Source organism: Harpegnathos saltator, unplaced genomic scaffold (assembly GCF_003227715.2).
Source record: "Harpegnathos saltator strain DR-91 unplaced genomic scaffold, Hsal_v8.6 scaffold217, whole genome shotgun sequence".
NCBI lineage: Eukaryota > Metazoa > Arthropoda > Insecta > Hymenoptera > Formicidae > Harpegnathos > Harpegnathos saltator.
Window position 1 is genome coordinate 174,004 of NW_020230003.1, and position 25,588 is coordinate 199,591.

The window sequence follows — 25,588 nt, forward strand, 5'->3', positions numbered from 1 at the left end:
CTGCTTCGACTGTGGTCTTTCTTTCGTCTTTTCTCTCGCTCCGAACATTCCGGCGGCTTTTTTCTCTTCTGTCCCGTACCTCTACCTCCGCTAGCTTCCTCTTCACCGTTCGCGATTTTCAACGCGCGATTCATCGCGCGGTTCTGATGCGCACAACGACCTCGCTGCAGACCGAAAAATAAATTTCTAACGTTTCTCGTGCGCAAGCACACCGCTTTCTGCTCGCTACTTCGGCAATCTCGCACTCGGCGGAGTTCTCCGCGCAATGAAAAATCTGAATTTTCCAATTGTCATTTTAGCGAGAGCGTATCGAGCACGTTAATCTCTCGCAACGATGAATGTGCTCTCTTCTGGGACAAGTCGAGAGAGTTTCGCGAGTTTAGTTAAGGTCTTCCTTACATTTGCCTATCTAGCATCTCAACTGTGAGAAAACATCGAACAGTAACATAAGGGGAAAGTGTAAATCACACAAGTGAAAAGCCATAGCCGAGTCACCCCGTGACACAGAAACATTGTTAATAAGGTAGTAAGCACAAGGTAACCTCGTTACGTTCTATGGTTACGCCGCAGTAGTAATAAACTCGTTTGATTCAAACACAAAACCCATCAATTCATTCGTAATCGAGATAAGAATATTCTCATCAAATAGAGTCATATCTTTCGATTAAGAGAAAGGGGAAGATAAGAGAGGAAGAGAAAGGTAGAATTGTCTGTATCTTCTGACAAGTAAACCATTGGAAGTATCCCTCACTGATTTCGATTAGCTTTGGATATATTCTAGAGCAACCAAAATATTAGATTCTATTTTTTTGTTTCCCTATTTCCTCTTTGTGTTTATGTTTTTCTTGACGTTTTGGGAAGTTGAAACTACCCCTCGAAAATAACGAAAATTCTTTTTAACTTTTAATGAATATATTTTAACACTATAAAGTATGAAGCACTATAAAGCATGAAAAAATGATTATAAGAAAATTTAATAATATTTGATTTTATAATGGTATATTTTCAGATTTTTGAAAAACGTCAAATTTCTTAATTTTTTCCCAATTCTCATTATAATTTTTGCACATTTAAAGATTTTTCTCTAGATTAATTTGAAAAGCATCGGAAACCAAATCCATTCATATACCAGATGTGTCAAAAGGTTAACCAATTAGGAAGTGAAAAAGCTTGAGAAGCTTGAGAGCTTGATACATAATGTATGTAAACTTTTTCTGTATTTCTTATAATTTAGTAAATACAATGCTTTATATATATAAGACTACCTTGAAAATGTTTAATTTTAAATCTTTATGTAATCTTGAAAATGCTTGAAAATGTTCAAACTATTTTTATATTGTGCAATAAATCACTTAAAATTCTACAACTATTGTATGGAATATTGTTCATGAAAATATGTGTTTTCCGAAATATTAACAGGTTTCAACATTTTCTATACATCCATATAGAGCTTTATATTTACTAAATCATAAAAAAGATAATAAAAATTTATATACATTATGTATTTTATTCAAGCTCCTCTTTCACTTCCTTGGTTGGTTGACATCTTACCTTTTGACACACATTGTATTATATATATCGGGTGTCCGGGGTTTTTTGAAAACGAAAAATTGTGAAGATTAATCAGATCAATCTGAGAAGAAAAGTCAAGTACCATTTTGCAAAAATCGCAAGTTATTAAATTATTAATGATTAAAAATAGTTACATCTAGACGCTCTTTTAATTTAATTTAATTTAATTGATAATTTAAAAATTCATGTATTTATTTGCAAAATGGTAAAAGACCTTTTTGTTCAGAATGACCTATCTAATAATTACTCACCTTTTGTTCAGAATGACCTAATCTACAATTATGACGGTTATTGCGTCTAACAATAGATATGAGTTGAACTTTGAACCCTGAATCTGTCGCTAGGCACAATATATAATTGTAAATAATTGCAATATAATATAATCGTAACACAAAATAATATACACAGTTGTTTAATGAGATTTAAAACGAAGTTTAACATAAACACTGTCGATATTGTCGAATAATTATTTAATATAAATAACATAATATGGAGAAATTACATATGTATAAAAATGAATGCCCATAACATTTCATGAATACCCATAACATAGCACATATTCGTCACAAAGATTATATTTATGAAAGAAATGTGTCCTGTAAAATTATTTTTTATATCAAAAATAAATGATTATCACAATTTCGCCACACATACATTATATTTATTTTGTATCACTTTGAAAACAATGTTGTACAGATGTTTGAAACTCTGTCAGTTTATTTTATATATACCCACTTTTAAAAACCGTGCATATTTCAAAGAAATTTCAAAACTTGAGTAATAGAAACTAATTAGGTGTTAATGATTGCAATTTTAAGATATTATTTTCAGCATAGAGATCCGTTGCAAAATTTAATAATAGAACTATATTTGAAAAATATTTAATAAAATTTTCCACATACACCGGAATCCATTGCAATTTAGTCTGTCGCATGGCGCCAATATCTACAGTTCTGTACTTTAAAGAAGAAAAAGGCCTCAAGATAAATAGATTTAATAAACAGAAATATTCTTTGCTACGCAATGTAACACGCATCCCAGTTATGTTTGAGATTAAACTCTCTACAGGCAATTTTTTTACGAAGCAGTGTTCTTGTGTTCTCACCTTAAAGGTCCCAAAATGTCTTTCACAACTGCTATCAACTATAGTTGGTAGTAGCTATTTGAAAAGATCAAGATAGTACGTAAGAAAATGAATGACACAGTATATGGACACTGTAACAGTCGGTGATTTGTCGGAACCCGGTAAAGTGTGAGCCTTAATATCGTAAAAAAATAAAGTCATTAATCAAATATTCAAGCAAAGTCCTTTGCCAACTTTGAGACAGACTCAAAAGAGGCTAACTAAAAGGAAAATAAAATTTTGTCTAATGATCATTAGAATTGGAAGAAGCGAAGCTTGCTTAGCAAATTATGTGATTAACGTGAGAAATCGTTGCTTAGTGAAAAGCACATTGAAAAACGACTGAACTGGACAAGGTCAAACGTCGACCACGATTGAAGCGAAATTATATTTTCTGACATTTCCTTTTAGATATAAGTATGTGTGAAACATGTGTGTACATAATCTACACGTAGTTGGTCGCCGATTGTTAATGCGCACTGTTAAGCACTTAATAAATATTCATGTTTAAAGTTGCTTTAATATTCGAGTTTAGAGTTTTAATCCCTTTTACAAAAAATCTCAATGTACAGATCGTGATAAAGATTTATCAGCGAGGTTTATTGAAGTCTGCCAAGAAATGGTTTAGAAAGGATACAGTCAATTGGATATTCCAAGAAAATGACGATCCCAAACGTCGAAGTCGTTTATGTATAGCATGAAAAGAAGAAAATTAGATTGGCTTACAAAATCACCGGATGTGAATTTGATTGAATACGTTTGTAATCTTATGAAGAAGTTTCAAAGAAAACGTATGTTCACTGAAGCACAAAGGTCACTGCGTCTTCGAGAAATATGGCGCTCATTTTCTATTGACTTCATTTATCATTTCAGCATACTTTATAGAGTATATTGAAAAACTGATTGGAAGCATAGCTAAATGGTACTAAGCAATAATCGACAATAATGGGGACTGCTGGACTATCTACTAGATAATTGCGTAACAGTGCACAAAGAATACTTTTTTAACATATGCATTTTTCTTAATTGTAATAATTTTTCTTGCAGATATTTTATTGCAGGACGCCACGTTCTTGTGGGACAGACTGTACATTTAACGGCTATATTTTTTTTCCGTCATGTTAACCTAAATAATTAACAAAACAATATTTATTGCTGATTCTGATTTAATTTCTGCAATTATATTAGGTCATTGATCATAATCCATGAATCTAATAGTAAAACTGATTGCGGTCTGTGATTCGGAAAATACATCTCTTTTAATTAAAGTTTTACGTGCAATGTTAACTCACCCGATTTTAAAATTATAATAAAAATATTAAGTTTGAATATGATATATTGCATTCTTGGACTAAATATTTCGTTAACCCTTAAATATTATGAAAAACATCGTAATATTCTTTAATATTATGAAAAAAAGCGACAATAATTTGCCATTGGCTGAAATAGTGAGTTGTAATATTAACTGTACTAAAGATTTTATTTTTTGTAAACCTTTATATGTTAGGAAATGACTGGCATGAAATTTTACCTAGAAACTGCTTCGGTTTAAGTTATAAATATTCTCAGGTTCATATCTATCAATGTAATGTGTAACATTTTCAATGAAAGTTAAATAAGCGTCTTCCAAATCTGCTTTTGATAATATAACTTTTTTTGTTATGAATCTTATTTTGTGACATAATATAATGCATAAGTTTGAATCCTCTCATCCATTTTGCATTTTGATACGTTTTCTTCTTGTGCTCGATAAGCGCACTGAACAATGTCAATGGATAATGTCGTCGATAATTATTATATTATTTCTCTTTCAAGTATTTCATTAAAACGATTTAAGTCAGCTTTCTATAACATAGGTGCTTATATAAGATGTTCATTTGAAAACTTTCCAGTTAATTATCTCAAAAACTGTGAAAGATATTAAAAAAAGCTAAAACATGTGTTCCATGATTTCGAAGAGGAAAAAGAATAGCATTATCAATTTTTTATTTGGAGGGCGTTTTCTAAATCATTCGAAAGTCAATCTTGTTCTTTTTTAATGGAAACCTATGTTTTTTATTACAGGATATTATTCTACGTAAAAAAACCCAGCAATTTTTGTAGGAAACATTTTTTTGTCTGAGCACTATGTTGGAAGATACTTAAGAAAATAGTAAGGCATAGTTACTGCGTCAAATTTGACATTTATTATAACAGATGTCCAAAATGTTCTCAGTTGTTTGCTAAATAATAATAAAGATGATTTTGAAATTCTGAACGAACACTTTGGAAGGTATCTGTTGGAATAGCTCTACATTCCTGTGCAATTCTTTGACGCAAATCGTTGATATTTTCCGATCGTACTAACATGTATCTTTCGAAAATAAAGTTGACCTCCTTTGGCCATTTGTTTATGTTGTATTGAATCACTTCCTTTCTGTCTTTCACAGTGTATTATTCAGTCAAATATGAAACTTGTATCAGAGATTATCTATCATATAATTAAACTTTATAAAATGGTGTATTCTTTAGAAGAACGAGTTAAAAATTTATAAATGAAGCTGATTAAATTGAAATTATAGGACAGTTTACTATGAATCCTACTAGTTCAATCCGACAAGTTTCAGTGACACTGGTGTATCAGTGGTATCTGTACACAAAATAGTGAAATTAAACAAATTTCATCTCTATAAAATACAGTTACATCAAAAATTAATAGAAGAAGACTTTGACAGGCGGATTGAATTTTGCGAAATGATCACGGCTGTGATCGACGTCACTCGCAATCTGACTAAAAACATTTGTTTTACTGACGAATATACTTTTCTTTTTAAACGGTGTTGTAAATCGCCACAATTGTTGTTATTGGAGTGACGAAAATCCACATCTTGTTAGAGAAAATAATATTCAATGGCCAGAAAAAGTTAATGTTTGGGCAGGCATTCTAGGAAATACCGTAATAGGATCACTATTTTTCCAAGAGAATATGAATGGCAATCTTTATTTAAATTTACTAGACAACGTCACTGATCCACTTATAACTGAAAGTCTTGCAAACGAAAAAGATAAAATGGTAATTTGTTGTTAAATGAGAAACTTTTGTACTTCCAACAAGATGGTGCTCCCCGCATTACGTGTTACCAGTTCGACAGTGGTTAAACAATCGATTTCCACAGAGATAGATTGGAAAAAGAGCAGCTATCGAGTGGTCACCAAGATCTCCAGACCTAACTCCACTCGACTTTTTTTTGTGGGGGCACTTAAAATCCATTGTTTATAAAACTCTACTGGAAATTATCAACGATTTAGGTCAAAGAATTGTACAGGAATGTAGAGCTATTCCAACAGATACTTTCCAAAATATTCGTTCAGAATTTCAAAATTGTCTTTATTATTGTTTAGCAAACAACGGAGAACATTTTGAACATCGGTTATAATAAATGACAAAGGGCCTAGGGGAATAAGCATGTAAAAATTGCCCCCGCACGTATCAAGGTTAGATTGGCACCATAGATTGACATTTGTGTGACTAACAAATCCTGCAAATATCAACCTTCAAATTGCATTTTTATGAGTTATGGAGGGGGGAAGCAAAATAAAAAAAGTGATTTTTCTCGAAAACGGCTTAACCGATATTGATGAAAAAAATATATGTTATGAACATTAATAAGGCTATTTAAAAAAAATTTTTTTTAATTCTAATAAGAAATATGGGTAAAAAAATTGTTTGAATTTTTCAAAAAATATTTTTGAAGTTATGTTTCAGAGTGACACCTCTAATTTTTTATTTAAAAGGTACCTCCGAATGTCTGCTTTAACATTTATTTTTCCCAAATTTTTCATGGAGGTACTTCATATCGAAAAATGATGAAAATCATGCGGCGCGGCGCCACCTCAGTGTTTGTTTTCTTGGGTCTTTTAATTTCGAACGTTGTATCATCGATATCGGATTCAGAGGAAGGATCTTTTTCGATTTCAGACTCAACATCTTTTTTGGTATATTTCTTTCTATAAAAAAAAAGTCGACATTTTGAACATAAAATATCATTAACAGCTATTGTTCGCTGCAGAAATGAAGAGAAATCATTAGCTTCATTTACATTTTTAATAATTTTCTTTTTACCTTTTACTTTTTTCAAAAATGTGTCGCAACCGGTGCACTTCAAGTTTATTTCAGTCGTCCTAGGCATTCTCAAATAAAAAAGCAATACGAATAATCGAAGTAATAAATGTCATAAATCAAAGAAAGGAATGAGTTTCAGCTCTCACGAAAAATCATAAGAGAATATCTACATCAAAATAGTCAAAATCGTCACAGCTAAAGTTGCCTTTCGGAATGAAACCTTCGGAATGAAACTCGAGTCCGGGCTTGCTCGGCGTTTACTCCCACTATGCGTGAGACGCGGCGGCAGAAGCGAGCGTCTGTATAGGAGAATGGGAGAAACAAGAAGAAGAGATAAGAGGCGTGAGAGGGATAGGTAGGTGATGGGGGTAAGCGCCGAACAACAACTTTGTCGTAAAATAATTCAAGAATTCAGCTTAAAAGCGAGACTAGAACATTTGATTTACGCAACTAGAGCGAGAATGTGCTATGAAAGCGTGGCGCCGCGCCGCATGATTTTCATCATTTTTCGATATGAAGTACCTCCATGAAAAATTTGGGAAAAATAAATGTTAAAGCAGACATTCGGAGGTATCTTTTAAATAAAAACATAACCTCAAAAAAACTTTTTGAAAAATTCAAAAATTCATTTTTTTACCCATATTTCTTATTAGAATTAAAAAAAAAATTTTTTTAAATAATCTCATTAATGTTCATAACATATATTTTTTTCATCAAAATCGGTTAAGCCGTTTTCGAGAAAAATCACATTTTTATTTTGCTTCCCCCCTCCATAACTCCTATAAAAATGCAATTTGAAGGTTAATATTTGCAGGATTTGTTAGTCACACAAATGTCAATCTATGGTGCTAATCTAACCTTGATACGTGCGGGGGCAATTTTTACATGCTTATTCCCCTAGGCCCTTTGACGCAGTAACTATGCCTTACTATTTTCTTAAATATCTTCCAACATAGTGTTCAGACAAAAAAATGTTTTCTACAGAAGTTGCTAGTTTTTTTACGTAGAATAATATCCCGTAAAAAAATATAGGTTCCCATTTAAAAAAACAAGATTGACCTTCGAATGAAAGACCTAGAAAACACCCTTCAAATAAAAAAACTGATAATGCCATTCTCTTTCCTTTTCGAAATCATGGAACACGTGTTTTAGCTTTTCTTAATATCTTTCATAGTTTTCGAGATAATTAGCTGGAAAGTTTTCAAATGAACACCCTGTATAGGTTTTCTTCTGCTCACAACTTTATTATTTTGTACACTATTTTTTGTGCACAATTCTATTCTTACACATTAACTTTATGCGTTAGTGTTATTAGCTTGTACGGTCACGTATTCAAATAAAGCGACTCATTAATATATATTCTCTTATCTTTACGTTTCATTTCTATACTAATAAAAATATAATCAACAAAAGATGTTACTATATCAAATATTATATATTAACATTTGTGAAATATTTTTATAGTGCATTATATATTTTTTTTCAATAGTAATATGACAAGATCAGGATAAGCTAAAATAGAAACACATATAATATATTAACCTATGTGACATACATGTACCTATGAGGGTAGATCAATTAGTACCCGTGTTTGAAGACAGATAGCGTTGTTGAGGGAAGTTGGCATTACCATCGCCAACTACCATCCTTCGAACGCGCCATACAAAAATTTCAGACTGATTCATAGGTTGGTTTTGATTTGACAGCCATTTATATTAAACGTATTTGATCGTTTCCAATACGAAAAATGAAACGAATGGAAAAAGAGCATCGATCCGTAATTCGCTTTTTATTTTTGGATAGAAAAACGTGCGAAGAAATAAAAGCGAAGTTAGATGCTGTCTATAGGGACCCTTCACCATCTATGATAACCCTGAGATATTGGTTCAACGAATTCAAATGTGGTCGTACATCTGTTTTTGATGAGGAGCGCCCTGGCAGACGTGATTACTGAGGAAATCGTTGAAAAGGTCCACGACATGATTCTCGCTAATCGCCGAACGAAAGTGCGCAAAGTAGCAGAGGCCGTAGGCGTGTCGTACGGAATGGCAATCAATATTTTACATGATAAGTTAAGAATGAGAAAGCTGTCGGCCCGATGGGTACCGCGATTGCTCACAGCGGACAAGCGGATATGGCTGTCAATTTCGAAGCAATGTTTGGACCTCTTTAAGCGAAATCCGCAGGAGTTTTTGCGTCGAGTCGTCACCGTTGATGAAACTTGGATCCATCACTAAGCGCCAGAGACCAAGCAACAGTCAAAACAATAGACTTTGCCGGGCGAATCTACTCTGAAGAAGGCAAAGACGGTCCCATCGGCCGGAAAAGTCATGGCTACAATTTTTTGGAATTCGAAGGGAATAATCCTCATGGACTTTTTGGAGAAAGGAAGCACGATCACGGGGCAGTACTACAATGAATTATTGGACCGATTCGACGAGAAATTGAAGGAGACATAGCCCCATTTGGCAAAGAAAAAAGTGCTGTTCTACCACGACAATGCACCAGCTCACTCATCCAGAATCGTCGCGGCCAAATTGCATGAATTGCGCTACGAACTGCTGCCACACCCACCGTACTCGCCCGACCTGGCTCTCTGCGATTTCTTTCTGTTCCCCAACATGCAAACGTGGCTCGCGGGAAAAAAATTCAGCTCAAACGAGGAGGTTACCATCGAGATAGAAGCCTATTTTGAAGAGTTTGACAAATCATATTTTTTGAAGGGATTAAAGAAATGGCAGGGACATTGGGAAAAGTGTATCGTCCTAAAAGGAGATTACGTTGAAAAATAAAATAACTTTCTATAAAAAACTTGCGTCTTCATTCCTAACACGGGTACTTATTGATCCACCCTCATATGTAATAATAATTGTATTGTTATTTATATTGGATTGTTAGATTACATTAGGTTGATGATATTAGGTGTACAAATGAATAATCCAATTTTTCAGCTACATTCAAGGTTTATTTGAAAAGAAAGTAAATTAAATTGTTCAATCAAAGTATTCGCCGTTGCTTTCTATAACTTTAAGCCATCTCTCAGGCAGCTGATGAATTCCATCTCGGAAAAATGTTACGTTTTTGGACACGATAAAGTCGTCAAGCCATTTTTGGATCTCATCCACTGATTGGAAGTGCATATCGGACAAGGCGTGTTGCATCGACCGGAACAAGTGATAATCGGATGGAGCAATGTCTGGTGAATACGCCGGGTGCTGCAAGACTCCCAGCCAAGACTCATTATGGTGTCTTTTGTATTGGAAGCCTGGCATTGTTATGCAACAATTTCACTGGACATTCTCCTTTGCCAGTATACGGGCGTTTTCATTCCAATTCTTGACTCAAGCAGATTAATTGACGTTGGTAGCAGTCCGCAGTAACTGTTTCACCCGGTTCCAACAACTCATAATAAAGGACGCCCTTGATATCCCACCAAATGCAGAGAAGAACCTTCTTTCCGAAGCGATTGGGTTTTGCGACCGATTTTGATAATTCGCCGGGATTTACCCATGACTTTCTACGTTTCGAATCATAGAGTATCTATTTCTCATCGCCCGTAACGATTTTCCACAAGAAAGACTTTCGACGCTGCTTCTTCGACGACGCTTATTGAGAAGAGAAAGACACGCTGCCACTCGTTGATTTTTGTTGATTTCAGTGAGTTCATGCGGAACCCATTTTCCTTCTTTCTGGATCTTTTCCATCTCATGTAGGCGTTTGGAAATCGCTTGCTGCGTTACTCCCAACTGTTCTGCAAGCTCTTTTTGTGTTTGTGCCGAATTTTCAGCGAGTAGTTGTTCCAAATCATCATTATCGCACTTCGGGGGGCCTCCAGGGCGTTGTTTGTCGATTAGACTGAAATTACCGCTTTAAACCACTTAAACCAAAATGCGCACACATCGTACGATACAACACCTTCGCCGAGAAAGGAACAAATCGATTCGCATGCTCTTGCAGCATTTTTTCCTTGTTGAAATTCGTAAAAAATGCAGTGTCGGATATGCACCTTATCTGTTGCCATTTTTGACTGTACTGAACTGAATACTTTTGAAGATTATGTTGGGCCTTTCGCCAAACTATATGTTCTTTTTAATAGCTATATGTCAACATTACATAATCACAAAAGAGCGGGAAAATCTATTCAATTTAAAATTGATTTCATAACTGCTTAAAATAATTTGGATTATTCATTTGTACATCTAATATATTCTCGACGAATGATGTTAAACCTCGTTTTAAACCTCGTTAAACAATTGTATATATTATATTTCAAATATCTGTTTTATAATCACACGTCACATACTTACACGCATGCATGCACGTACGCACACAAACGTGTATACGTTTACTCTGCATAAATGAAAAAAAAATTTGTTTATGAATGTTAATATATTATATGCATTTCTATTTTAGCTCAACCTGATATATATTACTATTAAAAAAATAGAAAAAAAAATGCACTATAAAAATATTTCACAAATTTTATTCTCGATATATATATATATATACATATCAAAATTTAAGGCAAATTGCAACGTCAAATACGTTTATATTTTTATACAGAATAATTTATCAATCCCTATATAACTTCGTGTAATACGTTACATATGACGCAATTTATAATAGTTCGTATTCATTTTATGTGTGATACATTACGTGAGAGAAGTTGTTTGTGTGTAATGGTAAAGAAATAACGTAATGCATATCTATTATGCGATGTAACACGGCACTTATAGCGTGAAGTTTCTATTGCGTTTTTATAAGAGTGTAACCGAGAAAACATTATATTACTACATATGGATGGATTTGATTTCCGATGCTTTTTAAATTTGTTCTGAAAAAATTTTGAAATTGGCAAAAATTATAATGAGAAGTGGAAATAAATAATGTTGATATTTTTAAAAAATCTCAGCATACCATTATAAAGAGCATTAAATATTATTAAATACTATTTTCTACAATTATTTCTTCACATATAAATTAGAAAATATTCGCTAAAAATAACGAAATCCGTTAATTTCGAAAAATAGTTTCAATCCCAAAATATTGGAATAAGCACATATAAAAAAACTATGAGTATAATAATATAATAATATATGCAGGGTGTACAAAAAGTACTGAGACGACGAAATATCTCAAAAACTACTAGGTGCGCAACCAAGTTTCCGGGTTTTTTTGATCAATGAAAAATGGAAAATTTCAAGAGAAATACAAAAAATGGTTTATTCAAAGTATCGTCCTTCGCTAGCTACACATTTTTGCCATTTCTCTGGCAATACATGAATACTACGACGATAAAACGACGCGTCTTTGGACCGAAACCATTCATCCAACCAATTTAGCACTTCTTCGAAATTGGCCAAATGTTGCCCAGCCAAGCCATGCGCCATCGACTGGAACAAGTGATAATCGGAAGGGGCCAGGTCTGGCGAATATGGCGGGTACGGTAGCAGATCCCATTTCAGCGTTTTGATGATGTCCTGGACGATGGAAGTGCGATGGCACGGAGCGTTGTCGAGCTACAATATCACTCGTTCGTATCTCGTATCCCATTCTGTCCGTTTTTCGAGCAATGCATGGTTCAAATTGATCAGTTGTTGTCGGTAGCGATGCCCATTGACAGTTTCGCCCGGTTTCAGCAGCTCATAGTACATGATTCCTTTCTGGTCCCACCAAACGCAGAGCATTGTCTTCTTTCCGAAGCGATTTGGCCGTGCCGTCGATGTTGATGCTTCGCCAGGTGAAAGCCACGATTTTTTGCGTTTGGGATTCTCGAAATATATCCACTTCTCATCGCCAGTAACAATTCGATGCAGGAAACTCTTTCTTTCATGCCGCAAAAGTAAAATTTCGGAAGTGGCTCTTCGATTTTCCATCTGTCTCTCAGTCAACTCATGCGACATCCATTTTCCTTCCTTTTGAATTTTTCCCATGGCATGTAAACGTTTGGAAATACCTTGGCGAGTCATGTTTAATGCCTCCGCAAGTTGATCTTGTGTTTGCGTATCATCTTCATCCAATAATGCTTGCAGATCGGCGTCCTCAATTGTTTTTGGTCTTCCGGAGCGCTCCTTGTCCTCAGTGTCGAAATCGCCACTTCTGAAGCGTTTAAACCAATCTTCACAGGTAGTTTTCGATGGTGCATGTTCGCCGTAGACCTCCTCGAGCAAACGACGTGCTTCAGCTGCACTTTTTTTCAAGTTAAAGCAAAAAAGCAAAGCTTCCCGCAAATGCTGTTTATTTAGCACAAAACTCGACATCTTCGTTGTTAGAAAAAATATTTTTACGTTGCGATATGTGTTGGTATTACGACTGGTTATTGTTAACAGATATCCAAGCTATAAAAAAAACACAACTTCAAACATGTATGTCGACTACAGGTGTCATTAGCGCCATCCATGTGTGAAACCCGGAAACTTAGTTGCGCACCTAGTAAATATTTAAAACGGTAATCTTTCAGAGAAGAGTTGTATAGTTTCAAGGGAGACATAAAATAACTATATCATTTTGTATACAGATGGCTCTACTTTCGAGATATTCACTGATCATTACTTTTCTTTAATGAAAACCCCAATTTTTTATATTATTAACCCCAATATCATCTTTTTCTACCAATTAAATAATTTGGACAACTTTTGTCTGAAACATTTTTTTATTTGTCTAGTATTTTTTGAATTATTTAAGGAAAATGTAGTAACTGTTTTACTTACGATATTCTCGGTATAACTACTTGTCGAGAGAGAAAGTGGTACTAATTTTTTTGTATTCTATTTGGTCTCACGAATATACTGTTACAATAGTGCCCTAATTTTTATTAACTTGATAATTTTGAAATTTGCAAAGGTCAACAAGTTAACAAAAGTTAGAGCATTCTATTGTAATAGTATATTCTTGATAGTATATTCTCGAGACCAAATAGAATAAAAAAGTCTAGTATCACTTTTTCTTTCAACAAGTTAGTTAACGAGATATCATAAGTTCAATATTGAAAAAGTTATCAAGTTTTCCTTAAATATCTCAAAAAATATTAGGCAAATAAAAAATAATAATACAGGGTATCTGTAAAGTCCGAACCCACCCCTGAATCTCGGAAACGGCTTTAAATATGGAAAAATGTTTCAGACAAGAGTTGTAGAATATTGAGGGAAATACATGATAAAAATATGGAATTGATCTTGAGTGACTTTATCAAGACCGTGCAACCTCCACGCGGTACCTTGGGTAATGCGAATACCGATGGTATGTCAACCTTGAAGCTTCATATCTTAGGAATGGCTTGCGCAAAAAACAAAAATAGGTAGTGTTTTGAAAACGTCTCGACAAGGGCTACAAGAATATGCAATAAAAAATAGGAGGTTCCATTTAAGAAAACATCGATCACATTAACCTGGCCTTTATAAAATCACTCAAGGTCAAGTCCATATTTTTATCATGTGTCCCCCTCAATATCCTATAACTTTTGTATAAAACATTTTTCCATATTTAAAGCCGTTTCCGAGATCTAGGGGTGGGATCGGACTTTACAGTTATCCTGTATAGTTATTTAATGTCCTTCTTGAAACCATACAATTTTTGTCTGAAACATTTTTTTCTAAAATGCTTTAGTTTTCAAGATATTTCGCCGTTCTGGTACTTTTTATATACTCTGTATAAAGCTTTGACTGTTTTAAAATATATGCGAAGCTTAGAAAATGGGTCAGAGTACTTCCGACCGTTTACTTGTGAGAGACATTTATTGCTAAAAAAACTGATACCGTTTACTAGTAATTGGGAGACGAAAAAATATGAATAAAACAAGCGCAGAGACTATTATACAATTAGAAGAATACATCAAGTTCTTTTGAAGAAATTTCTCCTGATTATAGCTATGATAAATGCGAATCAAATCCGCATTTATACTTGTTACCGAGAAAATTATTACGAATCAGTGTTCGTAATTGTCTTTTCCTTGTAAATTGCATAGTATATCGAGCTGTCCCGAAGGTTCATGCAGTCCTTGAACAATTTTTCTGCCAGGAAAATCAACTAATTCCAGGAGAACGAAATTGATTTAAACTAAGCGCGAGGGACGGTCTAATGGAGATGCGCAGGATAAAATATCATATACACGATTGAATGAAGCACATTTACATGAAAAAAAAAAAAAAACTGGTACAAGCTTTCAATACCAGTCGATTCTTACAATTCTTACGTATCGTGAGCCATAAAATCATTTAGCAATACATTTAGCAATAATCATTTAGCAATCGTCTCATTTTAATGTTTTTCCAGCACCCCCTAATTCTATACCAGCTATGTATTTATGTTTCCGATAAAAATATTTCTACTAACCATTAGTAATTTGGGAACCTGGGAAGGAGACAAATAGATTCGATTTCTGTAAAATAATTATGATAATTAACAGATTAAGACGTAAGATTGACGAATTTACAAAACGTGAAATTCACGAATTTGCAGACGGGGGTACGACTACCGGAAGGAGCGAGTGTAGCTCTTGCAAAACCGACTAAGTATCACTACTACCCGCACAATCAGCACATCTACTTGTTACCGGAATGCGCCGTTCAACAGGTCTGCAATGCTGTCTACGTTAGACTGAATTTTACGCAACCTCTGTGTGCTTGTCCCGGTAGATATCGAGACCCCTGCAGCGCATCCCTGGACAGTGACGATCTACATACAACCGAGCTGGTAACTGATCCACGAACCAAGGTTAGTAAAAAACGTCGGAAACATTTTCTTAATGATCGTGAGCAAAAATGAACTAAATAAGTCTAAATAATTCCTGCCCTTTTCCACTGGAAATTTCTATCTACAATTTTATTTTATTTTCCAATAATTTACTTTCTAATTTTTATTTTATTTTCTAATCATTTACATGTAAATATTTATTTATTTATGGAGAGGAAGGGTTCGATAGATAGATTTAACGAAAGTAAAAGATGGATTAATAAGATTCGACGACAAAATATTAGACATGATAAATTTATTTTAATTATCTCGCTTAATATTTTACGATCAATTCTCATTAGCCTGTTTCTTACTTTTGCTTATTAATCCTATCCCTAATGTTTTAATTTCTCTGAAATTTTTATAATTATATCACTGCTCTTCAATCGACTTATTCTACTCATTAAGAAAAGCAAGATAATTCTTTTACGTGAAATGCCATTTAACAATAACGCGAGAAATTATACTTGAATTATAATTGCAAATCAAGGCATAAATCGCATGGAGCGAAAGTGCCGAATTACGCCCTGAAACTACAATGTAATCAAACTGCCATAATGAGAAAGTCACAATAAGAAGTCTTAAAGTGTCACAAGTGAGAAAGATATGATCAAACGGACCGATAGTTTTCCCGTTGGGACTACAAAAATAAACGTTACTGTTCCTTTTATACGATACTTTACTTTAGCGTTTAACACGACTTGCTGTTACGGAAACAGTAGCAAGACATAACATGCCATTTCCGGTACGACCGGCTTGGATACGGAATGGAGCTCGGATTCTAAGGCGCGTTTCCTGCCGTGAGAAAAACTCGTTCACTTTCATTCAGTGTACTAAATGTGACTTGCATACTGACGAATCAGTTCGCAGACAATTCGCACAAGTTTCAGCGAGTCAAGATGCTTATAACGTGATCTTCATGACCACCATACTTTCGGACTCGTCGATAACTTTTACGTGCACTTCGATACATTTCAGAACCCCAACATCGAAGAACAATGTCCAGTTGATGGTCGCTCGACGCATCGTACATGGAGAGAATATTACAGCTTTTTTCACATAAATTTATCTCAATTTTATCATGTTTTCTAATAGTGCAGAAATAGACTGTCAGTGAAGCTCTTATTCTTGCTAAAGAATATTATAAAGTTTTCAATATAATGATTATGAATTTTTTAAAAATACAAATAGAATGTAATGGATTGAGTAGATTTCAAATTTCTTAAAATATAAATAGTATATTTTATGGTAGATATTTCATATTTCTTGAAATACACAAACGCATACAAAAAAGAAAAATAATAAACTAAAATAGAAAATGTCGATATACTCCTCAATTACAAATTATAATTATAATTGTTTTTACCACATGTAATTTTTATTATAAACCTGCTCTCTATGTAATCTATTCAAATGACATACAATAATATTGGGTCTATGCATAATTCCGTAGCAAAATTCCGACAGATGTTCGCAGTTGTTTTTCCGCTCGCACATGTGTCAAACATATGAAATGTCGTACATTAAGTGAAAGCTGAAATTTGTGCCGACATTTTAAAAAAGTATTCATCGAAATTCGTAACGTATACGAAGTTTAATTATATTTTGAACATAGAAGGACAAAAAGGGGATTTTCGATGCATTTCGCTTTTTTATTTCCGAAAAGGCAAAAACGCGTCGCAAACTCACAAAAAGATATGCGCCGTGTACGGAGAGAATGCCGTAAGCGAAAGTGTATGTCGGAAGTGGTTTGCGAAATTTCGTTGCAGAGATTTTTATCTCCAAGACGCTTTTCGCTTTGGTCGGACAGTCACTACTGATGTCAATCAAATCAAGGCGTTAATTGACTCCGACCGGCATTTGACGACTACAGAGATCGGATATAACCTCAACATTGACCAATCAACTGTTTCGCAATATTTACGGAAGCTTGGGATGGTAAACCAACTTGACGTTTAAGTGCCGTACGAACTGAGCGAAAAGAATTTAATGGACTGAATTTCAGCTTGCGATTTGCCGCTCAAACGCCATCAAAACGAACCATTTTTAAAGCGGATAATCACTGGCGATGAAAAGTGAATTATCTACAACAAGGTCAGTCGAAAAAGACCATGGTCGAAACGCGGGAAGGCTGCTCAGACGGTCGCAAAGGCTGGATTATACCCGAAGAAGGTCATGTTCTGTATCTGAAGGGATTGGAAAGGAATCGTGTATTATGAGCTACTGCCACCTAACAAAACGACTAAGTACTGCTCACAACTGGCCAAATTAAAGCGAGCAATCGATCAGAAGCAGCCCGAATTGGCGAACAGAAAGAGCGTTGTGTTCCATCAGGACAACACTAGACCACACGTTTCTCTGATGACCTGGCAAAAGTTTGCAAAAATTGCGGCTTGGGTAGGATGTTTTGGTGCACCCACCGTATAGTCCGGACCTTGCACCTTCAGACTATCACTTGTTCCAGGCGCTACAAAACAATTTGAATAATAAAACCTTCAGTTCCTTGGATGTCCTCAAAAATCACTTGGATGACTTCTTTGTCCAAAGATCTCAGGACTTCTATGAAAGAGGGATAATGAAGTTCGTGGAGAGGTGGCAGAAAGTCATTGAACAGAATGGAACATATTTAGTTGATTAAAATCGCTTTTTTTGCTAAATATTTTGCGTTTGAAATTTATTCGATTTTCGGTACGGAATTATGCATAAACCCAATACTTCCTTATTATCCTTTCTTAAGTCCTTTTTTTAAGTCCCATCGTTATGCGTGCACATCCTAATTGGACACGATTAAAATGTATTGAATAAGAATACAATTCACTGGGCGCTTGATGGGCCTCGAGATGTTTTTTTTTATACATACAATTAATGACGAAATAAAATACGTCATTACGTAACTCGCGTACTAATGGATCTTAAATTCACTCTAAGTAGAAGTAAACTATAAAAATACGAAAGCTGTTCATAGTGAGCGTTTTTGTTCTAGGCCTTGACCTTAGTGAAAACATGCGAGCCGGTTGCCGAGATGCGAGAATGCAGAGCATCGAGGGATTGGTCTTTATTGGCGTTGCAAAACGTGCGCACAGGAAAGTCTCATTATTTAGTGATATGCCGATGTCCGGACACTAACATACTTGGTAAGCAGAAATTCGGATCTGTTCCACATGTTATTAGAAGGATGAATTAATTCTGGTCTTATTTTGTCAATTTTTTTATCTTTGTTTTAAAGAAACGGTTAAATTTACATTAATCAAACTATTTTCCATCGTTAGTTTAACTTTTTCCCGTCTTTCTGGCAACATAGCAATTCCGCGACGATAGAACGATGTCTTTCGAAGCAATCCAATCAGACACTCATTTTTGCATATACTTGTAATTATTGAAGTTGTATCTGCCAAAGCATGTTGCACTGATCGGAATAGATGGTAATCAGATGGTGCTAGGTCCGGAAAGTACACTGGGCGCGGAAAGATTTCCCATTCGAGCTCTAACAATGTTTGTTTAACGATTGAAGCAGCATGTGGACGAACATTATCGTACAAAAGAATCACTTTGCGTCTATTGCTGGCTATCGCTGACCTTTTTCTATCAATTTATCATTCAATCTGTTCAATTGTTGTTGGTATCGCTCCCCCGTAATTGTTTCATTCAATTTTAGAAATTTACAGTACATCATATCTTCCATATCCTACCAAATACAGAACATTGCTTTGTGACCGTGAATGCTTCGTTTTGATGTCGATGTTGATAGTTGTCCTGGATCAACCCATAATTTCTTTCGCTTTGGATTATCAATATAAATCCACTTTTCATCTCCAGTTGCAATACGCCACAAAATATTCTTTTTTTCTGCCTGGCAAGCAAAGACATGACGATATTCAAACGATTTGCAATAATATTTTCACTTAATTCATGTAGAACCCGTTTGCCTTTCTTTTGAATTTTTCCCATGGTGTGTAGGCGTTTAGAAATTGCTGATTTATCGATGTTGAGTTGTTCAGCTGATTGTTTTTTCCGTTCGAGCGATGTTTCCATTCAATAATGCTTGCAATTCAAAATCTTTGAATTTTTTAGTTGACCAGTACGTTCTTTGTCATTTAAATCGAAATTACCACTTTTAAATTGTTGAAATTTACAGTTGGAATACAATGGTGCTTGATTACCATAAGTTGTAACAAGCACTTCATGAGCTTCAGTTGCCGATTTTTTCAAATCAAACAAAAAAATAATGAATATCGAAAATGTAATTTTGTATGATCCATTTTAGACACATATAAACAACAATGAACAATGAAACTATCAGTAACAATAGCGCGCAAACTGTTACATATCATAGAAAAATGTCAAATCTTTCAGTGTTGCCAGATTTCAACATTCATACTAACCATTAACTTGTTACTAAAGCTATTTATTGCTGAGGACCAGAACTAATTTACCCTCCTAATAAATATCCTCGAAATAATGATCAGTAACTGGCACTATGATATTACTGCGTCTCATTAAGTTATACATCAGGTGTAATAAGTTGCATTAGAAATTTTGCTCGATTGTACGGCCAGTTGATGAAATGTATAAGAAAAATACGTTTCGAATTTAAATTTATTTGTCGTCTCCTCATATAATTCAAATAACAATTGAGTTCTTGCACTCTCTAAATTTCTTGAAATATAATGTCATTTGAAAAGCAATGACTACCGAATCACTCGAATTCGAACTCTTCCTATATAGAGTGAATTCTACACTCGTATATAAGGTGTCCCATTTTAACTTAGACACCGAAATATCTCAAAAGCAATACATTTTCGAAAAAAATGTTTCCAATAAAATTCAAATAAAAGTTGGATTTGAAGGGGGCCATCAGATGAGCTACTTAGATTTTGGGTTTGGGGTCGACTGCGCGACTAATATGGCCTAGATTGACTTTTTTCAGTAGAAACACTTATTTTTTATTGCAGATTCATATTTTGTGGAAAAAAATAAAAAAATTTTGTTTCTTGTAATTTTCCGCTAAACTTCTTCTAACAAACGCAAAATAACGCTCAAAATTATTATTTTTAAACACATTTCAGCCAATGAAGGCAAACCCAGCAGACGTTTCAAGTGAGATTTCATTCCAAAAAATGTTAAGACTACGATCAGCGGAGATATTCTTGGGGGATATCTAAAAGATAATTTTATTTCTTCACCGTCAATAGCACTCATTGCTAATGTGTGAATGTTCTATTCATTGTGAATGTTCTATTTACATATTATTGTTCTATTTACATATTATTCTATTTATATATTATTGCAATACACATGTTAAAATATTGATCTTGCCTTCATTGGCTGAAATGTGTTTCAAAATAAGAACTTCGAGTACTATTTTGCGCCTATCGGAGATTTAACAAAAAACAAAAAACAAGGGAGGAAGGAAATTTTCTTACTTTTTTCTATAGAATACAAATATATAATAAAAAATATGCGTTTCCACCGAAAATATCAACCTAGATTTTATTGAGCCCAAAGTGGGTTCCGGACCCAAAATTTAAATAACTCATCTATCCCTTTCAAAACCTATAACTTTTATTTGAAACATTCTTTTCGCATTGCATTGTTTTCAAAATATTTCGGTGTCTAAGCTAAAATGGGACTATAGAATAAATTCTTCTTTTAAATACGTGATAATGACCTTTATAAAATATATGATGAATATATTTTCAGAGACTATATTATCAAGAAAATATTCTTTGTCAGAGACAGTTACTTAAAAGAAAGAAAGTCAACTAAGTGACCGCTTTCCTTAACAACGAAATGATTTTCTGTGTACAGAGTTAGAATATATATACTTTAAACTTGGGTGAAACTTGAATAAGACATTCACTTTTGCGATTTTAAGTTAACGATAATAAAAATACTGCTGCTTTTTATTCGTTTCAAGTGAGATTTCACTCGAAAAAATATTGAGAGTACGATTAGCGGAGGTCAACGCTGCTGTCAACATGTTGATTTACTTAAATCTCGAATGCCTCATATAATGATGAAAGTTAAAAGTAAAATATGTAACGTTTAAGGTACAACACGATACGTTTTCGAAACTTGAATTTGCCAATAATTATTTTACGGGAATAGCAGGAACCCTTACGGATTCACAGCAAGAAAGTAAAATGACATACTAAAAAGCATATAACTGTCATTTTTTATATCTTATTTGGTCCGTAGAGGGGCCTATGAGTCACGATCAGCCGACTTACGCTAGTGTTCCTGGCATCCGAGTCTATGGGATGATGTGTGTGCAAGGAAACAGAAGAGGACGACCGTTGCGACATTCGCGTAGTATTTCAGGTACGTCAAATGAATTATTACAATATTAGGAATTCTAAGACTTCTTATATAAAATATCCGGGATTTTTTGAGAACAGAAAATTGTAAAGATTACTCAGACCAGACTTAGAAGAAAAGTCAAGTACCATATTGCAAAAATTACAATAGTTATTAATGATTGAAAATGACCACAATATCTACAAAATTAATTAACCTAGTTTTGATGACACTAGCAAATACAACAGCAAAAATAATGCTACAGCGAGCTTTAACGGACGAATTCGAAATCAGATCAGAAATGAGACAGGGAGACGAGCTCTCCACAACGATATTTGATCTAATCTTACATAATGCAATGAAAGATCTATACCAAAGAGGTCACATAATAAATAAATCATATCAAACATGCCTACGCAGATGACAATAATGCGGCGAAAAATATTCATAGTATGAAGGAAATTTTTGAAAGAATGGCGCAGAAAACGAGGAGAGTGGAACTGATTGTAAGTGAAGGAAAAAACTAAGTACCTACAAGTAACCAAGAAAAAAGATATAGGAGTGATTTGTTCCATCGCCATAGGAAGGTTCAAATTTAAGATAGTCACCAGCTTCGTCTTGGGTGCTCACCTCAACGATAAAAATAGGATGCAAAACGAAATTAATTAGAGAATTATATATGCTAATAGAGTCACCTTCTCACTCAACAAAATATTTTCAAAAACCTAATCTCACAAACCTGTAAGCTAAGATTGTATAAAAAAGACAATCATTAGAACAATTTTATACTATGGCGCCGAAACCTGGACAATGTCTGCCAGAGATGAGGAGAAACTAAGGGTGTTTGAGAGGAAAATTTTTAGAAAAATATTTGGTCCAGTAAAGGACGAGAATCAAGAATATCAAGAATATCAGATTTAACCATGAACTAACTGATCTGATAGAAGATGTGGTTAAATTTATAAAGGCATAAAAAATGAGTTGGGCCGGACACATAGTGCACATGAATACAGAGAGAGCACCGAGAAAGATAGGTGAGGCTGTTTGTATTGGAGTGAGGACTCAAGGTAGATCGAGAACGTGCTGAAGGGACGAACTGGAGAGAGATATAAGGATCCCCATTGCTGGTTGGAAAAGGATGGCGGAGGATAGAGAGATGTAGAGGAGCGTAGTAATGCAGGCCAAGGTTCACCCTGAACTGTAGCGCCGCTGGATAATAATAATGATGACCACATCTAGAAGCTCTTTTAATTGATAACTTGAAAATTGCGTATTTATTTATAAAATGGTAAAGAACTTTTTTGCTCAGAATGACCTAATCTACAATTATATGACGTCTATTGTGCCTAGTGATAGATTCATGATTCAAGGTTCAAAGTTTAATATAGTCATATTTATCGCTAGACCATTTTACAAATAATTACGCAAGATTTCAAGTTATCAATTAAAAGAACCTCTAGATGTGGTTATTTTCAATCATTAATAACTTAATAACTATTGCGATTTTTACAAAATGGTACATGATTTTTTTCTCAGTTTGATCTAATTAATCTTCACAATTTTTCGTTTCCAAAAGATCCCAGACACTTTGTATAACTGGAAACTGCGTACAATTTCACTTGTCAGGCCTTTTTTATCAATACATACCGACAAACATTAGCGTACTCAGTTATATAACATTTTAATTTATTTTTGCATGTAACACGCTATGCTATCAGAAGAACACACAGATGGTAAAGAAAAGCCACGTTTCCCTTGGCACAAAGTACGACAGCTGATGGTGACGTCTCTTTGGGAATAATTACGCGACTCGATATTCCGTCACCCATGGTATCTATCATCGACAAATTTTACTCGTTAATTTATATAACTCATCGAGCCATTAGAAAATCCCTTCGACCAAGTTCTTCAATACTATTTAAAACTTCCATTTCCCACCTATATAACTCTTATCTGCTTTACCTAACTCCTTCAGATAAATGTACTGAGATGCAACGTATTCGGATTCATTAACATGAGCTTATCCCGCGTTTGTCCTTCATCCTATCCGCCTTCATCTTGTTCTGATCCTGTATACTGTCGTATACTAGAGGATCGCGTATTATCGTTCTTATTTAATTATTCATTGTAAGCCCATATTTATTACTCATAGTTTTTATGCAATAATGTATAATAATTTAAATTATCGATTAATTTAATTATATACGGTACCGATAAACGGATCAGTGGTATGACAAAGGGACGAACGGCTCTGCCGTCAACGATGTAATGAACGGTTATAGAAGAAAACATTTGACGACTTGTGCGAGTGCACTGTTGTGTGAGTTTCCAAAATCTGTTACAATAAATGTCATCACTAACATTTTGTTTTCACCAACATTATTTCACGAACATCGATACAATACAGTAATATATCAAGTACGATAACTATTGTACATTCATTTGATCAATTTAGAAATTATACGATAAATTACGATGATATATGATATATGATAAAAATAAACGATCACAGACTTTATGATTGAATTTCTTCGGGAACGAAACTCGCAAGCATGCTATTATCATGATTGCATGATTGATCATATTTCTCTCTCTCTCTCTCTCTCTCTCTCTCTCTCTCTCTCTCTCTCTCTCTCTCTCTCTCTTTCTCTCTTATTTCTCTATCAGTTGACAGGATAAGAGCAATATGTTATTCCCTCCTGTTGTCACGATTTTATCGAAGAGTAATATATCATATATCATAAATGTGTATGCATCACTCACCAAGTACATCGGAGTTGACCAAAACATTACAGCTGTACATTGGTGTCACTAACCGTGGACGTCGCAGACTGAAGACTCGTCTGCACGCTTCCTTAAATGTCGACATTATTTGGCCGCTCAATTGTCCTCGGCTCTGAACACTGTAAACACTGCAAATATACGTGTGTTTCCGTTAATGCCGTGAATTTTACGTGTAACGTGAATAATTTCAAGTAAACATCAGATAGCGTAACGCGATCAAATCTGACCTCTTTACTTATTTTGTCCTGACGTAATATATACCGTTATTATATTATATTATTTAAAAAGCTTAGTACGAAACGCACGATAGCTACATCGGTTTTCGTAAGATAGTTGTGAAATTTAGCTTATAACTGAATTGTAATAATAAAACAATAAAGGGAAATAAATAAACGACTATAACCGCAATGCTTTGATCAATATTTTTTTCGAAAATTTTTTCGAAAATTAAACACATGAGATATTTTAAACGAGTTATTAAAAGGTTGAATTAGTTCTGGTCACTAGCAATAGATGGTTTTAGTAACAAGTTAATAGTTACGACGAATGTTGAAATCTAGCAACATTGAAAAATTTGACATTTCTCTATGACATAACAGTTTGCGCGCTATTGTCACTGATAGTTCATTATTTATATGCATCTAAAATGAATTATGCAAAATTGCATTTTCAACATTCATTACTTTTCCTGTTTGATTTGAAAAAATTAGCTGAAAAAATTGAAGCTCATGAAATGCTTGTTATAACTTATGGTGATCAAACTGTCGTATTCCAATTGTAAATTTTGGTTTCAACGATTTAAAACTGGTGATTTCGATTTGAGTAATAAAGAACGTACTGGTTAACTAAAAAAATTCCGAGATTCTGAATTGCAAGCATTATTGAATGAAAACACCGCTCAAACGCTCAAATCGCTCAAAAACAATTGGCTGAACAACTCAACGTCGATAAATCAACAATTTCTAAACGCTTACACGCCA

At 34.2% G+C, this 25,588-nt stretch overlaps 2 protein-coding genes across 7 annotated transcripts in view; one reads left to right on the top strand and one right to left on the bottom strand.

Moving 5' to 3' along the window:
* dsx-c73A (doublesex cognate 73A) overlaps positions 1-24,440 on the top strand; it is a 40,139-nt gene extending 15,699 nt beyond the window's left edge. For 4 of the 5 annotated variants that reach the window (XM_011144681.3, XM_025298413.1, XM_025298410.1 and 1 more), the window contains 4 exons: positions 15,255-15,509; positions 18,511-18,661; positions 21,726-21,848; positions 23,543-24,440. In XM_011144681.3, coding sequence (XP_011142983.2) covers positions 15,255-15,509; positions 18,511-18,661; positions 21,726-21,848; positions 23,543-23,625 — 612 coding nt within the window. In that variant the 3' untranslated portion in view covers positions 23,626-24,440. The remainder of the gene's footprint in view (positions 1-15,254; positions 15,510-18,510; positions 18,662-21,725; positions 21,849-23,542) is intronic. The other variant, XM_025298411.1, reaches the window with a different exon arrangement.
* The window catches only part of LOC105185300 (elongation factor-like GTPase 1), a 71,921-nt gene that overhangs the window by 40,567 nt on the left and 5,766 nt on the right, over positions 1-25,588 (bottom strand). For both annotated transcript variants that reach the window (XM_019842380.1, XM_011144684.3), the window contains one exon: positions 24,588-24,736. In XM_019842380.1, coding sequence (XP_019697939.1) covers positions 24,588-24,736 — 149 coding nt within the window. The remainder of the gene's footprint in view (positions 1-24,587; positions 24,737-25,588) is intronic.